The sequence below is a fragment of the Pelobates fuscus genome, chromosome 5 (assembly GCF_036172605.1).
Source record: "Pelobates fuscus isolate aPelFus1 chromosome 5, aPelFus1.pri, whole genome shotgun sequence".
NCBI classification, from domain to species: domain Eukaryota; kingdom Metazoa; phylum Chordata; class Amphibia; order Anura; family Pelobatidae; genus Pelobates; species Pelobates fuscus.
Window position 1 is genome coordinate 173,407,103 of NC_086321.1, and position 26,574 is coordinate 173,433,676.

The window sequence follows — 26,574 nt, forward strand, 5'->3', positions numbered from 1 at the left end:
AACACTCACTGGTTAGTGAATAAGCCCCAAAATCTGTCAATTTGGCACCCAACTGGTTAAACACACACAACAAAAGACAACATGAGCGTTATTTATATACATATATACAATATAAATAAATTAATTTTTAATATTCCGTATTTGTGTGTTTTGTTTTTTTCCTTTTTAGTTTATTTACAGGAGATACCAAATAATTACATAAATACTTTTTGTTGTTGTTGTTGTTTTGTTTTTTTAATAGTCTCCCATTTTTCCTAAGCTGTTATTGCATGTATGAGAACTAATAGATGTTTGAAGCATTAACCATCTTGTGTTTTCATTTAAAAAAAAAAAATTCAAAATCGATTGATTTCTTTTTAGCGTTCTGATTTATTGTCTAATGTATCTGTTGCAAGAGGATGGGTTTGTCTGCTCTTCCTATGATATGAACTGCTTGTTTAGAAAACTAGCAAAGGAAATGAGTGTTTAACATGCAAAAAGCCATCTCTGGCTGAAAAAGAGCAAACCTAATAATAAAATATACTATCTTCCCTTAATGCACACTAATAAGGCCATTATCTCATAATGACTAGCCAAAATCAAATATGTGTATAAATTACATTTTTACTGATATGTCTTTTTTTTTTTTTCCTTTTTTTTTTTTTTTTCAAAGATGCTTTTTTTATGTAGATGCATTCTCTGGTTGCAGAATGAAAACACCCTTTTCAGAGGTTGTTACAAAACATGCAGGTATACACTTGCCCTGTGGGAGTCTGAAAAGGCTGTTATAGTGTATATCATGCTATTGTAAGATTAGCAGCTTACAAGGAATCTCTTCTTACTGTCCTAGTTCAGTTAAACTTTATGTGTATGCGTATTGGAGGGGGGGGGGGGAGGTCAATGTTGGAGGGATTTTTATTTTTTATTTTTGTGGAACCAAAAATAAAAGTGCACTGAAAAAAACCAAAAAAAACTGAGTTTGGAATGAGACAACTAGAAACATCCCATCCCTCTCCAGACATAGATTTTGCAGGATAGGGTCAGGGTGAAGAACTTCCTGGTCTCTCTTGCTTAGAATCCAGTCCACTCACAAGGCGTTGGATATTTTGCAGTTCACTGCTAGGCTCCTTGTCTGGACACAATTTAGGGGATAAGGAAACAGATCCAGAAGAGAGAGTTGATGATCTGCTGGTCAGTTCAGAATCCAGAGCTGCTGTGGCAGGACTGGGTACCAGACTGGTGGCCTTCCCATCCAAGGTGCCATTGGGTAATGAATGGAGGGCAGTGGTCAGTAAGCTGCTGTCTGGAATTGACATTGGGAATGAATAGGGGTTGTATCGCAACCTGGGACGGACAGCGTTAAGGAAAGGGTGTCTGTGGACAGCTGATGAAGCTGCTGCTGCTGCAGCCATGTAGGTGTATGGGTAGGAAAAAAGACCTCCAAATGGGGACATAGCCAGGCCCTGAAATACACAAGCACACAATGATCACATTAGTTTCATCACCCAGCACCCCGCAAGAGTGTTCTAGAACGTCTGATGTGTCCTCACAGAGTAACAATCTGTCACATTAAGTAGAAACATATACACAGAAATATACAATATTGAAGGGGAATTTGGCTTATTTTATCCGAGGCTGAAGGCAGAGTATTGTAATGGCTCTTAACTTAAATATACACAATCAGAGCCTGCACAAGGATGATCTAAGATGTGGCCCCCCCAAGGCAATAATCAAACCTTTTCCCATACATACAATAACATATGTTTATTTATATTTTTATTCTATTTTCTGCAAGATATTATAACCGGTATTATTAGCCGATCTCCACAGAATCACACAATAAACTGATCAACAGTGGAGATGAAAGAGTTTCTATTGTGTCTAGACATAGGAGAGAGTGGGTGGGGGTAGTACATGTATTATGTGCCTCATTCTCTTTTTAGCCCATGATCTCGTTATATGACTTCATCCTTTCTCAAATAGGTGATCTAGCAATATATATTTTTATATACACACACATGGTATAAATGAGAAGCAGGGACAGTAAGGAGAGTGAGTTTAGTTACTATATATATGGTTGTGAGAAGAGGGAGGGAGGGGGTCAACTGCTATATTTTACATTTTAGCCTAATGTTTCTCAAAGTGTTCCTTGTGTTAACTGTTTAGTGAATAAACTCCATTTTCAGTCATTGACAGATGGATGAACATTCTATCACTTATAAAGCTGGGTAAATGATTCGAGAGAGGTGGAGAGCATGATACTTTATGACAGGGCAATTCAGAGAGTGCATTAGGATCATGCATGATGATGAATTAAACACAGACTCGCTACTTTACATACAATAAATAGTGTACAGTAAATAAAGTGGATCTATTACCTGAGAGGCTAAGACATGCTGCTGGAGATGGAAAGGCAATGCAGAGGCTGCAGAAAGTCCTTGTGAGGATGAGGCCATGACTGATTCTATGCTGTTCACCCCTGGTGTTGCTCCAGAAACGGTGGCCAACATTGGGTTAATGCCAGCAGCCATGCTGGAGAAAGCTCCTCCCATTGCAAACTGGCTGGGGTGAAAGAGCAGTGGATGTGAAGCACCCAAGGGGTTAAAGAACTGCTGTCCGGTTAACCCTGGAGGGAATCCCAAGTTCTGCAGATGTCCCTGGCTTAAATGGTGAGGGCCACTGTCTGTCTGTACAGTTAATGGAGGGTAGGGCTCCTTGTGGATCTTGGGCTCATCCAGTTTGTGTGTATCCCTGCCAGGGGTTTTTAGATCCTCCACACTCAGAACCCTACTGCTGGAGGAGATATGTCCTGGGCTTTGTCTGGAGTCTGGGGAGCTTTTCTCTGCTCTGGAGCTTTGCTCCCTGCTCCTGCTCCCCACATCTGGGGAGAGCACAGAGGCACTGGCTGGGCTCCCTCTTTCCTTCACATCTCCTGTAGTTGTAGTGGAGATTTTGGCAGAGTCAGTTGCATCTAGCATGGCTTCATCCTTGCTCTCATCATCACTCTCCCCCTCACTGTGACACAGATCTGAAAAAAAAAAACACAGTATTAGGATTAGACTGGGGGTAATTGCCCACTCTACCAGAGCTGCCCCCCTTAACCATACACATGCATCCACATTCACATACATCCTGCACACATGCATCCACACAAACATAGGGTACACACATTTATACACAAACACATGAACACAAGAAATATTTCAATCGTAGAAATAGAATTAGATTTCCATATACTCTAAAAATAAAATCATTAATTAGGCTAACTTTTTAAGTTAGTTTAATTTTTTCTCAGGTTTACAGTAAAATTCTCTCTTAGGTTTACACACTTTGTATCTTAACAAAAACTGCAATGAATGAAAATATTTGTATTTATTGAGAATCAAAACAATATCTGTAGATTGTGAAGTTTATTCACTAAATGATGCCATTGTCAGTGAATTATCACATGAATTAAGTGAATTCCGAATTTTAGGCCAAAATAGTAATAAAGAAAAAAATAAATTAAGGCCTCGAAATAAACTTTCTAAATGATTCAATACTTAAAAAAAAAAAACAAAAAAAAAAACGTCCAAATTATTATCTCCCAAAATTCTCATAGACTTTAATTGTGACTTGAGTACATAAATCACTGGGAAAGTGTATTGAATCGTTTGGAAAGCTTATTAAATTGAGGCCTAAAGCAGGTATATTTACATTTAGGCTATGTTGGTCTAAAATGTGAAATTCGTTTTAAATTCCTGACAATTCACAATTTACCGAATAATGCAGGGTGCTACAGTTGCGAATTTCTGTCAACATGTAGGCAATAATGGCCGAATGTAGGAAAAACACACTTCAGCCCATTTGGAGAATGATTCTTCTCCTATTTTGCTCTAAATATTACAAGTTCTTTAGCCACCACTAGCTATCTATAACTGGCTACTATAGTGAACAGACCCCCGGGTATATTGATATCAGTTACCAAATATATAACACATTAAAATCGACTTAAAATAAAAAGTATATAACAAAAATGATCCGGATCCTTCTATTTATTTCCCTCGGCAGTTGATTGACGGTAATATCAAACTCACAACATGAGAATACATCCATACACACACACATACATAAATATATATACACACAGACACACATATATATATTAGAATACTGTTCTTCAATTCCATTTTCATAAAACTTTAATTTTGTAAAATAGATATATCTATTTATCATTAAATTATACACACACACACACACACACTAAAAAACCTGAATAAAAGCCATAACTTCGAAAACTAACTAAAAAAACACTGGCCAAGAATATGAAATACTTGAAATATTGTTTAAATACTGGAAAGTATTCTAGCGAAACCTTTGCACACACAGCTAGTCGTCAAAAGGATCTATTCACTAAACAGCGAGTTGCGGTGATTGAAATCCACGCTCAGCATTTAGCACAAGGTAGGACCTTTAAAATACCCCTAATCTCGGCCGAATCGGACTTTCCCCCCTTCCAGTGTTTTAGCCGACCTTGTGCAAATCGGTTCTCTACTCATTACTGCTAAATCTTTAGTCAATAGATTCCCAGAGGCTAAAACTCAATCCAATTAAACATTTCAGCTAAACAGATCTAATTCCTGGAATATTGTACACGGCACTGGTGTACAATATCCCAGGAATTAAATCTGTTTAGCTGAAATGTTTGATTGAAATTACTCAACGCCTTTCGAATTTAATTACTCCTGAATTTTCATTAAAACATTTAAAATGAAAACATTTTTTGAAAAGCAGACACAATATTCTCCCAATCCTACTGCTGAAATGTTACATTTTAATATTAAAAACGTATATTTATACATAATATTTGTGCACAGACCAACAACTGACTTGTTATGAGAATACACAACATTCTAAACAGGAAATAGTATACGAAGGCCTCAGATCATACAATAGTACTTTAAAATAATAAATATATACAGAAAACTGTAGATCTGTATTCCCTTGTGACTTGTTATTTTGTTACCCATTCTCAAGTACCCCTCTGGAATTAATGCAAAGATCATTTTTACCCCAAGCCCTGCCTGTTAACTCAGCATACAAGTGGGATTAGCGCAATGCTGAATAAGTCCCAGAGCCCTGCATCCCCTCTCAAGAGGTTAGGGAGCACTGAGTGATGGGGTTAATGGGAGTTTACAAATGTACCTTTCAGGTTTGAAGAGCCCACTGCTGCTGCACTGGGAGAGGAGGTGTGGGGGAAACATTTAAACGCAGTCTGTTCGTTAGATGACTCGTCCGAACTGCCATTATCTTTCTTATGGTGCTCATCAAAGGCCCGCATGGACTGGAGGGTCAGTTGTTTCCTTGTGGGGGAAGCAGAACACACGTTTAATGGGTTTAAATCCAAGCTAGATTCTATAAACAAGCCTTGCCACTGAAGCCATTGACCTTTAATCCTCTCAGTGACTGAGTAATATACAACACGCAGGCATTCACAGGGTTAAAGTCCTAAACTCGTCTGACTTGACACAGTTCATGCAACCCTCATTTAAAAAATAAATAATAATAATAATAATAATGAAATAATAGACACACACACGGATATACAAACTGCGCACAGACACACACAGACACACACATACACACACACACACACACACACACATACACACACACATACACACAACACACTTTTGTGCACTAACTTCAGAAGAGGAGAAAGGTGCACTGGGCAATACATTTGGGAATTTTAAAATGAAAAGACAAAGACATTTGGCAAAAGGGATAGAAAACAAACACTAAAGATTTCTCCAATTAGCAGTCAGTGAGAGAGCTCTGCAGTATGTGACAGCGAAGTGTCAGTCTGTATTTTCAATTCGAGGTGTTAAAAATTCTTGGCCTTAAAAAAGGTGGCTTTCTGCAGACCTTAGTATGAGAATAGAAGCCTAATTTGAATGTGTCTTACATATAGGTAGTCAATTTTTACCATTTGGTTTGCCAAACTAATCTATATTGTTCCCCTTCCCGGCACTCATTATTGAAGCACTGATTTTTTTATATTACTTTTTTATATATATATACATTACATAGATACTGCTTGCATGAAGCCTGGGGGGGGGGAGGAATCGCTACATTTGTATCCATAAAGTTTAAATCTAAAGAAGAACTTGCACAATGAGCGATATTTCAGAACTCTGCTCTTTGTCCAAAGCTGGAAAAACATTGGAGTTTATATATTAGTAAGGGCTGCCAAAACACTCAATGACTACTCTTAGTAAATTTAACTGCATTTGGTTTTATGAACAGATTTTGAAATGCCATTTCATTTTCTGCTCTAGTTAATGAAACTGAACATTTCCTCGAGATTTTCATGAGACCTGAGTAAAATTCACAATATTAAAACAGGCCCATGGGTTCAATTTATCAATCAGCAACCTCCAGAAACCCTCTCTAATTGCACATTGTAATTATGCTGGAATGGTTAATAAAATATAGATGAAAACATATGTGGGGTCACTTAACTAAATATCGAAATTTAGTGGATCAGAAACCAATTCTAAACAATTAACCCCAAAAAGCCAGGCTGTGGCACTGGGTTGGAGAATTAATTATTCAAAATTAGCTTTTTTAAAAAAAAATAAATTTATTTCTCAATGCACTGTTTAGTTAATAAGCCCCTCATATAACAAGGCACTCAATATGAAAATTATACACTCAAGCAGTCCCCAGCAGAAACAAAGATTCAAATAAATAAAGTATATGTTCGACAAAGCAATCGATCTGTTTCCTAGTGGTCTCATTTAATCTAATATTAAATTTTATGTGCTAATCAGCATTCCACCAATTGACATTAGGACAGTTTTAGGTGAGGAGAGGCCCAGTGCGGGGGAAGGAGGGGTTAACCCTTCACACATTGCTGGGGCTGAGGAGATGATCTAATTCTCCCCCCTGCCAGGACACAACAAACTCACTAACAGCCAATCTCTGTCAGAGACTCACCTCTTCTCTCTTCTGCCATTGCCCGTGTCACGGAAACCTTTGGCAAACGGATTGTTATCAATTTTTAATTGAGTGATCTGTGGGGAGGAGGTAGAAAAGTGGGGGCAAAAGAAAAAAGGGGGGGGGGAAACCGTCAGTTGGGATTGAAAATAAATAACTTTTTCCACCCCTAAAAATCTCATTCTGATTTCTACATCTTTCAGGTAAGAGATAACAACTAAATTAATTACAGAGTAGGACTAAGTAGATAGATCACATGCTGGTTAACCATTTCACTGCCAGATCGGTCGGTAACAAAATCCCAAGGCAGCGAATGAGCTTATTATAATTTTTTTTGGAACACGATTTCCCCCACTATAGTAATTATTCCAGCAAAAAAATACAAAAAAAAGAAGTAATACACACACATACACACATATGCATAATGAACCTATATGACTGTGATTATGATGAGTGTGTGTATTTAGAAAGGAGTTGAGCTTCGGGCAACAGAGTTCAGTTAATTAGAAACTTCATTTCTCAACTGAACAAATATTTTTTAAATTATAAAGGGGATTAAGATTCTGCTTAAAAACATTTGTTTCCATTTATCCTCTCTCTCTCTCTCTCTCTCTCTCTCTCTCTCTCTCTCTCTTGCAACAAATAGAAGCCCTGCACTTTAGCACTTTTAAAAACAAGAACTGAATTGCAGGTCATGTTTATGTTTATATTAGGAAATGATTAAAGATGTTAAATATATATAAATAAATAAATACAGGAAATCAATAGGCAAGGAAACTCCATCTATATAGTGTGAAGACAGTGCTTGTCGGGTTAGATACAGATGTTAATTAGCCATTTCCATTAGTTTATATATTACGGCAATTCATTGATCAAGGTCAAAATACATTATTTTTTTTCTATTAATTTTGCCTATTATCTGCTCAAAAAAAACGCCAAAAAGAGATTTAACTTTGTTTCTGTAAAGATCACACTAACAGGGATATCATTCGAGTTTAATTGGAAACAAACCCAGAATTCTAATATTCTCAAAGGAAGATGGGACATTTACTTGGGATTAAAATAATGTCTCCCACCAATATTAGCACTGATCCTAAATAGCTGAGTGATCCGAATTATTCAGTGTTCCTCAGTATGTGTCCCGACCCGTGTGGAGGGCTATGCTCTCTCTAGACTCCATACTTTACACACACAGTGAGGTTAAATTCTAACTAGAATCTCATGGTTCTGAATAGTGGCTCCTGCCATACCTGCAGACCGGATGTAATCTAGGATACATAGATGATATATCATTTGTGTGGAGGAAGGTAGAGCTGAGATGGGCAATATGGACTAGGTGTAATAGATCATAACCAAGCACACAGAGTGAGGGTAGAGCCCCTCTCACCACTAGAAGCATATCTTACCTTATCGTTCTGGTATGCAGTCACTGCAATGAACTCAGTCTCGGGAAACACATAGGTTCTGAATGTACTGTAGGGGAGTTTTAAAATGTCATTAGCCCGCACTATGTGGAACCTAGGCTGATATTTGTGCATTGAGTTTAGAATAGTCTGCAAAGAAACACAAAAATACGATGGTATTAAAGGGTTAATATCATGAATTCTTCATAGTTCAAACTCCATAGTGAACAACGTCTCTGCACATATAACCCAGAGAGGACTTAAATAGAGAATTAAAGAAAACTATTTATCTTATAGTAGATTTGAAAAAATGCATATCTAGAAAATGTATGGTCGTACACGGCTAGTACATATACATGCAATGCACATACAGTATATAGAGATGTATGTAAATGTGGTGCAACATTTTAGCAACAATCATTGATTTAGTACATTTTTAATGATCAGCTTTTATACTCATTTATTTCTATCAATTATCTTACTTATAGGGTATATGTGTGTGTATTCGCATGCTATATTTCTGTATGCAAGTACACACATGCACATCTATTTTATATAAGCACAGAGACATATGAACACGTTGCAGATATATTATATGTGTCTGAATTCGAAAATAACATTTTCAACCATTTCAAAAAGTTACTTTTAAGATTTAAACGTGGTGACACGCGTATATTTGTTTAAATCAAAAACAATTAAAATTTCATAAAGGTCAACAAAAGTTAAAGTCTATAAATCGTGTAGTTTTTTTTTTAAGAATCTGAAAGTCACTTAATTAAATCATTTTCTATACACACTTTTACCGTGTGCAACACATTTCATTAATGTGTATATGAAATGTTTATATTTATCGCTGACTTGAAAGTGACATAATTTATAACCCCACTCTTAAGTAATCAGCATTCTTTATTTTTATCTAATTAATAAGCCCCTTTCATCAGCTACTGACAAAGCCATCAATTCTGGTGAAGAGGATAAAATTTATACACTTTCAATCCACACTCCTCGGTTGTATATATTATATTTTTTTATATATATTTTGTACTGCATTATATTAATTTAGCAAATTCGTATTTCCTGTGGTGAGACTACATATGTATATAGACAAAATTAAAACTCTTAAATATATTTCAATCTTATGTGAACTCAAGCTGAAATTAAATAAATTAAGGCATTGTTCTAACTGAATATTACATTAGCAACAAATCTATTTTTTGAGAGGGTCTCTATGTTATCATGATATTGTATTCTGAATGTAATATATTTACTTTGTTTTCCTGTTAAAAAAAAATAATCTGCACAGCACTAACATATTTCTTAATCGGTAACATTGTGAACCTATATATATATTAATACATGCATAAAATATTTCATAGGAATTATATTCTATATGCACACAATTGTATATATAGATCGAAAATACATGCACACGCGCATACACATACATGTGCATGTGTGTGTAAGTGTACACACATACATTTCATACGTTTTTATTATACAGAAACATATAGCAAAATAAATTATCTGAATGATATTTGTGTATAAGTAGAAATAAGGAGAACTTACAAATCCATGTTTGTCAGAGATATTGTTGGTGAGTTTGAGTTTGTGGAAAGTCACAACTTTTGACATCCACTGCTCCCCCGTGGCCGGGCTGTCCGGGTGGATGTACATCCTTTTGGGCATCTCAGGGTCTGCCTTGCCGGCCACCATCCAGCGGGAGTTATGGAACTTGTATCTGCAGTCATCAGCCGCCACTATGTCCATGAGAAGGATATACTTAGCTTTCTGATCCAGGCCCGTGCACCTCACTTTAAATGGGGGGAACATTCTCCTACAGCAAGAAAAGGGGGACATAGAGATATATAGGTCTGTACACCCCAGCAAGAATACTACACAGAGAATATACATTAAATATAACAAGGTAACACTCCCTAACCTGCAAGCATAGCTGAGAAATATATCATAGAGTAGCTAATAAATAAATGATATATATATATATATATATATATATATATATATATAAATTAAATATAATTTATACATATACACACACACACACCTATTTAATGTTAATGTTCCTATATATATATATATATATATATATACACACACACATATACACAAACACACATATATACACACACAGATATATATACATACACACGTATTTAATGTTAATGTTCTAATATATATATATATAAACACACACACAGATATGCATACATACATACATAAAGTTATTTTAGATATATAAATATATATACCCACATACATATACATACGTATTTAATGCTTATATATATATTCTATGTATATATATTCATATTAGAACTTTCTAGTATATGTGTGTATAAAAGACAAGCGCACACATGTAAAACATTAAACAGTGTCTGCAATGCAAACTGAAGATCAAAGCTTAGAACTCTACAGATTAATATTTAACCTTGTCATTGCTAGAGTGGGCTGTCTGCAGAATAGAGAATGAATTAATATTTAATTGTGTTTTATTGGCCCATACAAAACAGTGATCAGATCAGCGATGTGTTATTATTCTAGTATTTTAAATATTGTATATTTGTTACATACGAACGATATTTCTAGCAGTAGATTTAAAAAGTGCAGTGCGCAGTCCTCGGGGCTGTTAAAACTTAAAAAAAAAAAAACCCCTCAAAGTGAAACAAAAATACAATATAGTTCCTGTGATTTAAATTCCAGAGTTTCTGTGTAAACCAGGAAGCACATGACGTCATAAAAAAAATAATAATTCTTTTCTAACCTTTGGTGCAAAACTTTGACAACAGCAATCACATTTATAGAGAAGGGAGGGAGAGAACTTTAAAATGGACAATTGCAGCCATAAACTGCTTTAGTGCTAAATATGGCAGGCATAGGTGTTGGAAAGGGTATTTTCTAACTTAGTTTGGTGACAAATGACTGTTTTCTTCTAGTTAAACTCCACAAGTCCATTCTTTACATATGTGCAAAATTGTCTGCTAAACAGACGTCTCTATGAAATATTATTTGTATTTTATGTTAATGTGGCAGGGCAATAAATGTATCAGTAGGATTGCCTTTTACAACCTTTACATTAAATATATAAGGTTGTTCCCCAAACTGTGAATCGTAGAGACAATTTAGTCCAAAATCTTAACAAAAATGAAAAAGCTTGATTTTTTTTTTTTAATATCAATAATCTGTTTTGGTTTAAAAAGTGCAATTTCATTCTCAGTTTTTAATAGTTCCATGTTTTTGTGAATTATATTAACTGTAATACACCTAAAAAAAATTAGTGGGGAAAAAAAACTGACTTCAAATTTTAAGTTAAAAAGTCAAAGCTCAGATCATAGCTGAGCTGGAAATATTATTTAAAAGCAGTCATTTTTGAATACATTTTGCAATTCGGATTTTAATTTGTTACAATTCGGAGTTAAGTAAATAAACCCCTATGCAGATTGGGAACCAGTATATTCCATGGCTGGACCTTGTATCATTTATTACCCAGGTTACCAGAATGGGGTTAAACCAGAAATCTAGGAAGTGTAGTAGTTTACATGTAAACTATTGTCTTCTCATAGGAGAGTAAGTGAATGCATGTGTGCACGTTTAAGTCAATTATTAGATAATAAACAGAATAGGCCATGACTCACCTCCCAGATTTGGTGATGACCATCTCTGTTCCCCTTTTGTGGAACTGTTCCCATAGATCCTTGGCTTCCAGATGCACTTTTGGATCGTCTTCAACTTCTTCTTCTGGTTCAAGAGTTTTGAGAGGCCTCAAATGAGCAGCAGACTGGTGACCCAGGGAAGAAAAGGGGATGCCAGTCTCTGCAGCACCCACTAATTGATCCATGATGGGCTTGGCCAGGGCACCAGGAAGGGAAAGTGCAGTCCCATTGGGTGGCAATGCCAGAGTTGGGAAATATGGAGATTGGTGGCCGAGAACTGCACTCATTGCAAAGTCCGGTGCTCTGTGGGATAGGAATGGGTGATAAGCCATGCTTGACCCCGAAATTACTGGATCTCTCATGGGTAAATTCATCCACTCCAACTCTTTAAACAGCTCAGCAATGGCTCAGTCAAATGTGAGGAATGTTTACAGGGACATGATGAAGACTCACACTGTCCGAAACGTAAATAAATACAGTAAAAACAGACTGCTGGCAAATTTCTCTCTTACTAACAAAGCCAGGTGACTGGAGTTGCCAATTCATATGAAGAAGAAACTCAATATAAAAATCCCAGCTCGGTCACAGCCAAGATCCCTCCTTCAAAGTCCACCTTCAGAGCTGGAGATGCAGAAGTTATTGCAAATCCTGTGTCCTTTGCAAAGCAGCCACTTTCCACCTTCCTGCTCCCAGCTCTGCAACAAGGTAAGACAATAAGAGCAAGATGTGTGTTTCTTCTCAGTGCAACAATGTGTGCATTCCCCCTTTAATAGAAGCAGCTAGTCTCTGGGTCCTGTTTGATAAATAAGGTAAGCAGCTTCTCTGTTTGGAGAATTGTCTATTCAGTAGCTGGCGAGAGAGGAAAGGAGATAGGGAGAGGGGAGACAGAATGAGACAGTGTAAGAGAGAAAGAGAGAGAGCCTCCCAGCTCCAAGTATTCTCAGTGTGAATGTAGGCTCCTTACACCAGGTCCTAGGGATGTGTTGTGGCAATACAAGGAGTCCAGTTGATTGGCCCTTTGACGCTTTTGGACCAATTGTGTGGCTCCATAGGCGTGGTTTTGACAGGTCTGGTGGATGGGGACAGGGTTGAGTTATAAAAAGAAGGTGTCGGAAGCTGTAATGTTGCAGCAAAGCATCACTACTACATAATGCCGTGTGAATATGTCAACATGATCAGATGGGAGGGGATAGAGCAGGAAGGTGTAGGGCTGGAAGAACAGAACAGTCTATTCAATCACTGGCAAGGAAAGTCAGTTACCTCTAGGTGGCTTTGTAGGAGAGAGAGAGAGAGGGGGGGGAGGGGGAGAGAGAGAATGAGTAAGAGAGAAAGAAAAGATTGAAAGAGAGAGAGAGAGTCTATCCATGCTGTCAGGGAATACAGGGGGGAGGGGAGCTAGGCTTCTAACTATATGGACTCTCCACAGAGGGCAGGCTTTTCCCTGACATTCCATCTGCAGCTCTGGGTTCTGTTCCAGAACCTTTTTGGCCACTTCCAAATGTGACTTATCAACAGCCTCTCAGTGGGGCTCCCATTTCATCGCCTTGTTCCTGCACAATGGCAGGAAGGATAAGTGCGAGCAGATCAGAGGACTGGGGCAGGACTCAGGGGAAACAGAGACCCCAGGACACACACCGTCCATGCGCTGGCTGCAGGCACAATACAGTAAAACACGCCTTCTATGTGTGTAGAAATAGCCAGAGATACAGTGTGATTGTTTGATCGTTCCATTCTGTGTGAGTGGTTTATTTAACTCCTGTGAATCCAGCCTGTCCCACCAGAACTGGCATTGGATTCTGGCTGTGTACTCTGCACAGTGACTGGCCCTATCAGGAAGCTTTGGATACCTATGAGCTTAAGGCTGGTCCCAGCTCCCCCCACCCCCATTTCTCCCCCGGGCTGGAGAAAGTGTATTTTCCAAGGATAAAGCCTGTAATCTCCCAGACATCAGTGTTTCTTCTTTGCACTAATTCCGTGTGATATCTCGCCCTGGGATCACAGGGACAGATTGCCAGCCCTGTAGCCTTTCTTCACCCCGACCCTATCTGTCCAGTAATCAAGACATCATTTGTAAGACAAACCGTGAAATCTCCAGTCAGTGCGTCTGCTCCTGCTACCGCTGCAAGGAACCCCCCCTCTTAAGATTGGGGGGTAATCCTTCTGGGAACCTGGGGGTTATGCCTCAGAACAGACAATTAATATTATTGTCTCGTGTTTCCAGCTTAAAAAGTTTTTTTTCTCATATATTCAGCAGTTCAGTAAATATATACTGATATATATATAAAAATTAAATAAAAAATATATAAATACAATTGTGCGCGACAGCTCTATGTTTAGTATTATTATTATTTTCTTATCATGAATTATTAAATGCGTTTTTTTAAAACTCACTATTAAAGTCTCACTATCTCAACTAAAAGAATGGGTTAAACTCGGATGTAGCAGAAGTTAGGCCACGCATCTGAAGGGGTTAAGCTGGGGGTAGATGTGAAAACAGATTGTTAGTAGAAAGAAAGGAGCAGCATTGTGAGCTAAATGCAGTGAGATAGGAGCGGAACATCTGAAGTGATTAGCTCTCCCAACATTGCATTTTTGACTCACATACTTAAGAGCATTCGGCGCCAGGCTGGTCAGGTCTGTTTAGTGGCCTGAGTCTCCATCACTCTCATTCACCGGGATGGATTGGATGGGAGGGGGCTCAGTCTGAAACCAGAGACAGCCAGCATCCATCCTCTCAATGGCACTGTGTGCCTATATACTGCTTTCTACATGTGCAGAGTCAGAATTCATTCTATGTGTGTGTGTGTGTGTATATAATATATATATTGGTGTTGTGTGTGGCTGAGGTATATAAATAAATATACAAATAACACATACAAGCACACACATACACACTTGCACACACTCATGTCAGCAAATATAAAATCTCTCCTGTAGGACAGATGTGTGTTTCAGATTGTCCCCTTTAAGGACAGACAGTTGATCCTTGTGGTTACAATTGATTTGAGGTCTGTATCTTTCAGCTACGTGTGTCACTTAATTGGCTCCAATTTTCACCTCTTGTTGCCACAAAGAATAACACTGCAGAAGGACAGGGGAAGGGGGCGGGAGTCAGCATCTTACTGTGTGTTTAGGATCCCAAATGTAACTGAGAGCTAGATGTGCACAGCAGGAATAAACACAACATGATTAGCTGTTTGTGTAGGGAATGAGATGGGTGGGCTACTTAATGTATGTGTGAAGGTGGTGTATAAGTGTGCTATATGTATGTGTGTTTATATATACTGCAGCACAGGAACAGCTGTAAATATACCATAGCCATCACATTATTTATATATATGTATATATAAATAAAATATCTATATCATTTATTTATATTTTTCGTATGATGTCTCAAAGGTGATATAAAAACCATAAAACCTAAAACTTGCTCTTCACCCTTGGAGTGCTCACTGACCTCCTCCCCATCTTTAGGCCTCTGGAGACTTGTATTGTGAAGGGGAGGTTGCTCTAATCTAGGATCAAAAGCAGGAAGGTGCGAAGAGGCTTTGTGTCCTGTGGCCGCCCCACTCACCCTCCTGAGTGCGATAAATCTACCCTGGCGCCGACTGTGCCTTGGCTGATTAATTTGCAGGCAAACAAAGAGAGATCTGATGGCCAGCTATCCTAGTTAAATATTGGCCAGTTCTCCCAGCTACTTGTTACTCCTCCTCCCAAGCAATTAGCCAAAGTCCAGGATCATCTTAAACCAGTTCACAAGCTTTAGGGCTGTGATGGCTAACCTGAAGGTTTGGGCTCTCCAGGAGCCGCGACCTTTTTTGCTGAGCATCATGGGAAACGTAGTCTACAAATACTGGAGTACTAATTTCTCTACATTTTAAGCATCACTGCTATAGGAGGGATCATATCAATGGGATATTTCCTAAGTACGCTTTGCATGTTGCGTCTTAAGGAGAAGATCAATGTAGGGGTATTGTATAATGTCTATTGGCTGCGATACAACCATGTAAAGGGTTAATTGTTTGTTATTGGATACACAGACTGCAACGTTCCATATGTAATAGAAGCGGCAACAATGTTTCAATGCGCTGAAAAAGCATACACGTTTCTTCACCGCTGGAAATAGACCAGTAAGTAGAGACAATTCACCATATCATAGAAAGGAATGCTGGGAGTTGTAGTTTAAATATAGTTTTAAAATATCCATTAACTTTCACACCCCTGCAATTTGCAGAGACATCTGGGCACATTATAACACAGTTTAGGGGCTGTATCTGAGATTCTCCTATGATTATTATTATTATTATTATTATTATTATTATTATTGCCATTGCCAACAGATTCCGTGGCGCTTTACAATATCATGAGAGGGGGGATGTAACTATAAATAGGACAATTACAAAACAACTTACAGGGACTATAGGTTGATATGGACCCTACTCAAACGAGCTTACAGTCTATAGGAAATAATAGTCTGTTACACTGCCTTCTTTACCCTGTCTGAGAAAACGAGAAAGCAAGTGAACAGGCTGGCTTGCATGAATGGCTTCCACACCATATCTTCTAGATGTTCTGTGATTTAGCATAAAACTTCATTAAAATCCTTATCGGGCTAATATAAGCATTGAAATAGTCTGGAAATGGCATAACAAGTAGAACACTCAATGTCCTTACGAGTCACATGTTCTCCCCGTGTATTTTTGATCACATCACTTGGAAAATTAAAAACATAACAACAAATACAGAGATGATCTGTTACAATAGTTAATGTCTGCAAAACCTTTTATTTATCTATTTATTTAAAGCTCATTTAGCATGAAGCCTACACTGATTTTACTCTTCTCTCATGTTAAATTATGCCCTAATGTTAGAGTTATACAATGAAGCAGTTATAGGGTAACTTGTTCCTCTTTAAATTCAATTCAAAGCTAAACCATAAAGCCAGCCTGGAAGAAGGGTCATTGTGCAGCCTTCCAATCTACATGTATTCTTATATCCTTCACTTTAAGTTATCCAGCAGTGTGAAGCCATTGTCTTTACCTGGGAGCTCTAAATAGAATAGTACATGGCAAAAAAGTGGCTATAAATAAACATTTTTCCAAGTTCATAAAAATAGCAGATGCTGACCCTTTTTTTTTTGCAAGGAAAACATAACTCATTTACATTTACAAGACAAAATATATACTTGACAAATTAAAGAAGTACTAATGTTAAATAGTAAATCATGTCAGAATTTAATAGTGAAATGCATATGATACATATTTTTTTATATTTGTAAAGGGCGTTTTTTTATTTGTATAGGGAGGTTCACTTAAGTGTGGATTTCAAACTGAATTTAAAGGGGTTTCAAATGTTAGGCCTCAGAATCTGAATTGGAAAAATTCTCAATGACAGCTGTGTAATTTAAAATCTGCCATTTGGTCTATAATTTTAATTTGAAATCATGACAATTCACTCTTTAATGTGAAAGTGCTCTATCTATCTATCTATCTATCTATCTATCTATCTATCTATCTATCTATCTATCTGTTGTATTTAGAATTATTAATGACACCATAGTTGTCTTTCTGTCTGTGAAATGTAATGTTCATAAGACAGTAGCTCTGAAACAGCACAATTCTCCCAGAATTATATATCTCAATTTACAAATAAGCCAAAACAGGCAACTTTTTCAGATTTATTCAGGTTGCTTAGCAATGACCCTCTTTTAAAACAGCTCTTTTGCCAATGTAAGCATCACAATCCTTATGGACCAAAGACCAACCAATAAGTGATGTGTATATCTGTATGTATGCATTGTGGGTAAAATATGGGGCATGCTGAGAACACAAGGCTCACAGGCTATTCAGAGCCACATCTTATTTTTCTTCTGAGGATATACAGTAGCTTTGACAGTGTAATGTTCAATAAAGATAATCTTGATTTGGGAATGCAGATTTATAAGGTGTAATTACAATTTGTAAGCTATATTTCTAACTTTATACAACACAGAATATGCAATCATAAATAATGTCTCTGTACAACACAAAAGGCCTGACAGCAGGCGCTGTTGCTAGACTTGTTGTTCCACAAGTTGAGGACCATCACTGGAGCTGCAGAGTAGGTGACATTTTACAATTATTACTTTGTCTTGCAATTCAACTTTGATTTTATTTATCTTATTATATTTTAGTTGTTTCTGAACCACTTGCAATTTAGTGGCACTTGGCACTTTATTGAAATAAAAAGCACATACAAGCTTGAGATCTAGCCATATTGTAAGGCAGGAATGGGGACTCGGACTTTACGTTGTTGTGATCTTTAATTGGCTGTACAGAGTGCCTCCCCTCTAATATAAATGTTTGATAGGGCTGGTTTAGGAGGTTTGTGTATTTCAGCTACACTTGCCTTTACAGAGAATGTTGTACATACCATTGTGTTCACCCAGATTTGTTGTTCTGTTCAATATGGAATAGAGTTTTTTTTTGTATGGAATAGAGTTGTTTTTACTGTAGGTGGTATAGCTGGTTTTCACTGTATGGGGTTTAGTTGGTTTTACTGTATGGAGTATAGCTGTTTTTACTGTAGGTGGTATAGCTGGTTTTCACTGTATGGGGTTTAGTTGGTTTTACTGTATGGAGTATAGCTGTTTTTACTGTATGGCATATAGCTGTTTTTACTGTATGGGGTATAGCTGGTTTTCACTGTATGGGGTTTAGTTGGTTTTACTGTATGGAGTATAGCTGTTTTTACTGTATGGCATATAGCTGTTTTTACTGTATGGCGTATAGTTGGTTTTTACTGTATGGGGTATAGTTGTTTTTTTACTGTATGGGGTATATTTGGTTTTTACTCTATGGGGTATAGTTGTTTTTTACTGTATGGGGTATAGTTGTTTTTTTACTGTATGGGGTATATTTTGTTTTTACTCTATGGGGTATAGTTGTTTTTTACTGTATGGGGTATAGTTGTTTTTTACTGTATGGGGTATATTTGGTTTCTACTCAATGGGGTATAGTTGTTTTTTACTCTATGGAGTATAGTTTATTTATTTTTTATTGTATGGGGTATAGTTGTTTTATACTGTATGGGGTATAGTTGGTTTTCACTGTTTGGGGTATAGTTGTGTTTTACTGTATGGGGTATAGTTGGTTTTTACTCTATGGGGTATAGTTGGTTTTTACTGTATGGGGTATAGTTGGTTTTTACTCTATGGGGTATAGTTGTTTTATACTGTATGTTGTATAGTTGTTTTTCACTGTATGTGGTATATTTGTTTTTTATTGTATGGGGTATTCACAGGAAAGCACTAGGTAAATCAGAACAGCCAAGACTGAGCCAATACAGACCCCTAATCTGGGTATTAAGAACATGCATATTCCTTACTAATACAGTCACATTACCACAGTACCTACTTTGTCTCCCACCTCTCTGTGTAAAACCATGCCTCATTAATCTGTTTAAAACCAGAAAAGGTATATAATATCAAAGCTTAAAGGGAACAAAACAGCACTGCTCGGCTCATTATTTTAATGGCATTTATCTGATTGTATTCTGTAGATTGTATTTTGTAGAAAGCACAGTGGGTGGATTTTAGACATTACTTCCCTGAGTATTTTTTTTGTGGTGTTATTATTTTCCAAGCATATGCTTGACAAGGAAAATATGGTGTAATACTAAATATGTAAACCTTTTGTACCTCCCCCTCCTGCTCCCCCCCCCCAAAATATTTTGGAAGAGATAACAAATGAGACAGCTTGACTGTTCCAGATTATCTGCATTTGTGGCCTTCTTTCATGTCCCTGCATTTATCTAAAGCCTGCATCTAGCATAAGTGACAGAGAAAGGAGGCTGCTGCAAAAAGTACATAAATCTATACTAATTGCATGATTGCAGCTTAATGTCAATTAGAAAGTTTCATTTGCAGATGTAATATATAGCTGGAAAATGTATCTATATGGATTCTCTATACTTTTAAAGTTTGTCTGATGTCTCATTATTATTACATGTCTAATGTATATCTGTGTGAATGTTGTTTCAAAAGCAAATTTTTCTACTGTCTATTTGTAATTTTGAAAATGCACCTTTGACCTATCTGCCTTTTGCGTGATGCTTTTCTGTGCTTGTAGTTTGTTTCAGTTCCAGCTCTTAGTATGTCCTAGTGCAGGCATAGGCAACCTTCACACTCCAGATGTTTTGGACTACACCTCCCATGATGCTTTGCCAGCATTATAGGTGTAAAAGCATTATGGGCGATGTAGTCCACAACATCTGGGGTGCCGAAGGTTGCCTACCCCTGTCCTAGTGCTAAGCCTAGTCTACTAATGTCCCACCCACTGCAATGTATTCTACTCCAGGCTCCACCTACTATGCGTTTCCCAGTTAGTGTTCTGCAAAACCTTGGGGAACAGATGGAGGGACTAGTGCGCATGCACTGCGAGCACATTAAACAGTCCACACAGGAAAGCATTGCTTCAATGCTTTCCTATGGTGATTTTACTGGAGCATGAGGACATCCAGCATCAGTTTGGCAACCAAAAGTCTCCTAGCAAGCAGCAAATGTCTCTAGTGGTTGTCTCATTTACAGTCACTAGAGGCAGTCTTAGTCCTGCAGTTGCAATCATTGCAGTTTCTCAAAAACTGCAATGTTTTACATTGCAGGGCTAAGTGTGACAGGGACACTGCACCAAGACCACTTAATGAGCTGAAGTGTCCTAGGTGCCTATGACCCTTTAGGATAGAATTTGGATGAAGAGCAGAGTATACAGTTCACCATTAGGAATCCTTTTCACTTACCCTCCTAGAATTTGAATCTCTCAGCCCATGGTCATCTATCTTAGTTTGGCATTTATTAGAGATCAGTGTGCTGCAATGTTGGTAGAGGTTATTGAAATTATGGACAATTGAAATCTCTTCCTCCATGCCCTAACTGCACCACTGGCCTCACCAATTGTGCAAGTTCTAAACCAAAATAAACCAGTAATTTGAGCTATATATCTGTCCAACTATAATTTACCTTTTTTATATTAAGTGCACCCACAATTATTATATATAATTTTGTTTAGGAGAAATAGGGCTTTAATTTAACATCCAATATTTTTATATGAAATACAATTTAAAATGAATAAAATGTAAAAATGAGTGACAAACTAAGACAATTTTTAATTTTCTCATTTTATTGTTTTTTTCAAAGAGAAAATGTTTTTTTTAGGTCTGCATGGCATTTTAACTGTGAATGTCATAATACTGTTAGCGTTTACTACAATAAAACACTCATATTTGTGTTCACGGATATCTCTCACAAGTTCAAAAGTACCCCCATATAAAGATTTTATAAGGTTTTGGAGAGTCACAGGGTCAAATATAGGGCTTTCCACTTTTCAGTTTATGAACATTAAAATTTGCCAGATTGGTTTGCTGGGGCTATGGCAGGCCAGGAATGACAATTAATCCTATCATGGCATACCATTTGGAAATTTTGACAACACATTGTATTAAAAATATGGTTTATCCAGTCTTTTTGTAATAGCCAAAGTTAGTGTACATATACTACACTTTCACTAATTATATATTCATCACTATATGTTTTACTACTCCAAAATACTCATATTTGTGTTCAACGATGTCTCACGAGTACAACAGTACCCCTAATTTACAGGTTTTATGGTGGTTTGGAAAGTTACAGGGTCAGATATAGGGCTTGCAAATATTTTTGGACTTTCTGCCTAGGTTGTGAGACAGGTTTCTCAATGTATAATTAGTACAATCATATAATTATGTAAAAAAAAAAAATAGTACATAAAAATACACATTTAATTAATTTGTTTTAAACAAAAATTGTTCATGTTGTGACTGGTGCTGGCTGCTTAAATAAAGCGGCATCACTTTTGACCAATATTAAGAATCCTAAGTGCTCTCTTATTCTTTTATAGAAATTTTGGCTGGAGAATTAGCACCACTTTTTGCCTAAAATTTGCAATTTTATTGCTATAATGTATTATGATATTGGTGTCCTCTTTATTTACAAGCTTACCCGAACGTAGGTTTCAGCTCACCACAATTGAGTTTGCATTTTTACTGCTTTTTGCAAAAATTAAAATAAATATAAAAAAAATAAAAGAAAAGAAAATAATAATAATAAAAAAAATACATATATTAAATATATAATTCTAATTGCATATTTTCTTTATTAGTTATGCATAACTTATTTTATTGGTTATATGTTGGGGGATCTGCCTGACAACCCAGACGGTCTCCCTGCAGGCAATCTGTCAGTCACACTGATCCTAATCATGTGACCGCATTTTCATTGCGATCAAATGACTTGGATCAGCGGGATTGCCTGCAAGGGGACTGCCTTGGTTGTCAGACTTCCTCTGTTGTCACGCTGATTGGTTCCACCGAGAAGGGCTAGTATTTGTCCTGTAGGGAGGGCGATCGTTAGGCCCTATTGCTGTGGAGCTCTGTTATATATTAACGAAGACACATAAAAAATATGGACCTAATAGAAAAGAGGGACAGAGGGAGATTTGTCATATTAAAGGGCTAAAGTGTTGGTAATATAAACGCTTCATTCCTAGTAATAGATATCCACCCTCATGTGAAGCATTTAAATTACAAAATAAAGCTTTTTATGTACCTTTTTCCTGCACAGGAGCTTCCTATTATAAAGGAGACGTCCTCGACCTCCTCCAGCGTGGTCCAGACCAATGCTCCGCAAGCACATCTAGGCTTCACCTTAGGATTGCATGGGATCAATGCTTTCCCATGCTTCAGTGCCTTATGATAAAGTTGTACTCAGTCGAAAGCTCCTCCAGTGGATGTCAATTTAATGGCTGCTAGAGGTGTGTTTAACACTTCAAGGTAGCCAAGGTAGTTATAGACAACAGCAATGTTTTACCTTAAATAGTCAATTTGACAGAACCACTAGACTCAGGCCACTTCAGGCCTTATTCATCAGTGCTCATGGAATCCAGTGATCTTCTGTCTTACAAGAGCTTTATGGCAGCAAATGAATGAAGGAAATGTTCACTAAACATTGGATTGCAGTAGATTAAACATTTGCGGGGTTATTTACTAAAATGATAATTCAAAGTGAATTTAAAATTTTAACTGGAAGCATAGTTCATTTTAGAAAATATTTACCTTAAATCTGACATTAATTGCTAAATTTTGTGTGTGTTTAGTGAATAAACATTAAATAACTATAAATATTATAGCTTTATTTCTCTTTAAATTCTGTTTGTACTTCCTATATGATTTTTACGTGTTTGTTTTTGTTTCATTTCACATGACTTTCATCATGTGACAAGGTCATGTGATTATTTCACAGCCTTTGAAGTTTTCTTGCATCTTTATAAAGCACTGCTACCTGTGCTCCATATCCATTTTTAAAGGGTTATTCCAATCAAAACGACAACTTCTACTCTAAGAAGTGGTCTTGGTGGCAAGAGTGTGTTTGTGCAGTGTTTCTGATTTAAATGCTGCTCAAACAGAGCTACTTGCACCTTGCACATGTGACTTAGGCAGCCCATAACTATTTCCTATCAATTCTGTGCAAAAAAAATACATCTGTTGTCAGGGTGCTTGGTAAAAGACGCCATCTTCTCCCCTTGTAAGTTTGTTCTTACCTCCCTTCCTTTGTGCAATTGCTCTCAGTCCTTCCACTCCCTCCATTTTGTAGATTGTATTTTTTAAAAACCTGATTGGAGCCCTCTTTCTTCCCCAGCCACTTTTCCCACACCCTTTCCGGACCGATTCCAAGCACGTACATGAGAGGCATGAAGAGGAGCGCCAAGAGCTTTGCCTGGCTCTGGATTTCTAGTAATTCATTTGCACATTTTTAAGGGGGGGTTGGGGGGGAGGGAGGGGGGAGGGAGGAGGGAGGGGAGTGGCAATAAGTAATGTACAATACAGCATTGTAAATTTAAAAAAATATTTTTTAAAAAAGAAAAAGGTCTTGAATGACCCTTTAAAGATACCCAGGCATCCTTACTAGGATAAAATAATTTTGCAATGTATTCAAAGTGCTGTGTCACCAATACAGTATATTATAATAAAGAAACCTCTGAGTCCTTGTCTTGTGTAACATGGATATAAGGAAAGGGACACTGTTTTAGTTGTAAGACTGATGCGCACATGTACACACATATGTTTTTGCCTATCTATAGATCTATCTATCTACAGATACATTTTCATTGAAATACCATGCTTCCATGAATACCATACAATGTGTAAATATGCACAGAAAGCTTAGTCACTCTTTACATTTCTAATCCACATTTCTCCAGGCTCTATTATAAACCTGGTAGTATAAATATAGCTTGTGGACCAAAGTTTACATTACATTTAAGGTACATTTACTTCACAGACTACTGGATGAGAATCCTTACGCTATAGGGGTTGTTATTAAGGCAAAATAGGTGTTGTTCTGAGATAACGTGTTAAATAAGAAGAAATCGCCAAAGAAACCAATAGAATATCCTCAACATTTAAATTAGCACCTTTTTGCCTTGATAAATATTAACTCATATGTTGATTTACATATTACCGGACACCTGGACACAGCAAGGAGGATAACAGTGGTCCATCCATTCTGTCAAACCCTGGGACACCTATTCACAAGGATAAAAATAGCATGAAGATTGCTTTCCTTATTCATTGGGCCGATGCAAGGATTTCTGCCGCCCAAGGCAAAGATCCATTTTCCCGCCCACTCATGTCACTCTCTCACTGACAGACACACACTGACAGACACACTCACTCACTGACAGACACTCACACACACAGAAACTCACTCACTGACAGACACTCACACACACAGAAACTCACTCACTGACAGACACACATACACACAGAAACTCACTGACAGACACACAGACACTCACTGACATACATACACTCACTCACTGACAGACACACACACAGGTAGACACTCACTGACAGACACACACACACACACACACACACACAGGCAGACACTCCCTGACAGACATACACTCATTCACTGATAGACACACACACACATACAGATAGACACTCACTGACATACATACACTCACTTACTGACAGACAGGCACGCACACTCACACTCACACACACACACAAACAGACACTCACTGATAGACACTCACTGACAGACACACACCAACAGATAGACACTCACTGACAGACACAGACAGACACTCACTGACAGACATAAACTCACTCACTGACAGACACACACTCAGGCAGACATACACTGACAGTCAAACACTCGCACACTCACTGACAGACACACACGTACATGCACTCACTCACTGACACACACACACACACATACACTCACTGACAGACAGACACACACACAGACACTCACTGACATACATAAACTCACTCACTGACAGACACACACACAGGCAAGACACACACACACACTGAAAGTCAAACACTCACACATTCACTGACATACACACACACAGGCAGACACCAACAGGCATACACACACACACTGACAGTCAAACATTCACACACTCACTGACAGACACACACACACAGGCAGACACTAACTGATATACATAAACTCACTCACTGACAGACACACACCCAGGCAGACACACACACACTGACAGTCAAACACTCCCACACTCACTGAGAGACACACACACACACACACACAGGCAGACACTCACTGACATACATACACTCACTCACTGACACAGACTCAGACATCCAGCCTCCTTACCTCCCTCGGGTCCAGTGTGGGGAAGCTCCTCACTCCTCCAGTGTAGTGTTTAGTATGCCGGGGCAGGAATGACATTATATTCCGGCTCCCGGCATCATAGAGGGCACACGATGGCGGAGTGGGAAGCTGCAAGAAGAGCCTCAGAGAAGGCACCTGCCATGAGTGTAAGCCTGCTCTGCCATACAGAAAAATGGACACCTTCTGGACCCCCTGTGACAAGGCTCCTCCGGGCGCCCCCATTTTCGGGCGCCTGGAGGATCAGCCCGGTGCTGAGGGGGGCAGCTGTAGAGCCGCTCGCCCAGCGCTGAGGCTCAGGACAGGGGGAGCCCACAAGGAAACATCCCAGTGGGCGCCCCCAGCAGGCCAGTGCCTTAGGCGAATGCCTAGTTCGCCAAACCGTGGAGTCGGCCCTGCATTGGTGCCTAAGTATACATAGTAAATGAGAGCTTCACAAATCATGTAATACTTGCCTGACCTTGCTCTACTCAGTTTACTGCATTTAAAAATGAAATTGCACCTGCTAGAACCCTTCTCTCAAACCGCTAGAAGAGAAACACTAACCTTACCCTATACGAGTGATATCACCTTCCACAGTCCACAGTCCACAGTCCACAGTCCACAGCATCTTGAAGACAGGTACCCACTCACCCTATGCTAAGCTCCTCACAACATTAATACTCATGTAACTCTAGGCCTGGGATGAGGATTTTTGCATGGTACCCTATTGGAACTATTGCTGTACCATAAATCATTAGATTTTAGTAAAATGATGTTGTATATTTATAGTGTCATTATAATGTTGTTTAATTTCTAGTATAGTTTAATGTAATACAATGATAGAACC

At 37.9% G+C, this 26,574-nt stretch overlaps 1 protein-coding gene across 1 annotated transcript; it reads right to left on the reverse strand.

The window, feature by feature from the left end:
- Positions 1 to 338: 338 nt before the first annotated feature.
- On the reverse strand, positions 339 to 13,275 carry TBX3 (T-box transcription factor 3). The gene is made up of 7 exons (XM_063454708.1): positions 12,011 to 13,275; positions 9,927 to 10,194; positions 8,364 to 8,510; positions 6,958 to 7,034; positions 5,164 to 5,321; positions 2,358 to 3,007; positions 339 to 1,442 (listed from the first exon to the last, which is right to left on the reverse strand). The coding sequence occupies exons 1-7, from the start codon at positions 12,400 to 12,402 to the stop codon at positions 1,020 to 1,022; spliced, it is 2,115 nt and encodes a 704-aa protein (XP_063310778.1). The 5' UTR covers positions 12,403 to 13,275; the 3' UTR covers positions 339 to 1,019.
- Positions 13,276 to 26,574: the final 13,299 nt, after the last annotated feature.

What these genes read in the sequence shown, in the direction of transcription:
- TBX3 (XM_063454708.1), bottom strand. Translation starts at nt 12,402, where the DNA reads ATGAATTTACCCATGAGAGATCCAGTAATTTCGGGGTCAAGCATGGCT. An exon ending in AATGGCAGAAGAGAGAAGAG is followed by an intron (nt 5,322 to 6,957) that starts GTGAGTCTCTGA and finishes TTCCCCCACAAG; the next exon opens with GAAACAACTGACCCTCCAGT. An exon ending in GGGCTCTTCAAACCTGAAAG is followed by an intron (nt 3,008 to 5,163) that starts GTACATTTGTAA and finishes TTTTTTTTTCAG; the next exon opens with ATCTGTGTCACAGTGAGGGG.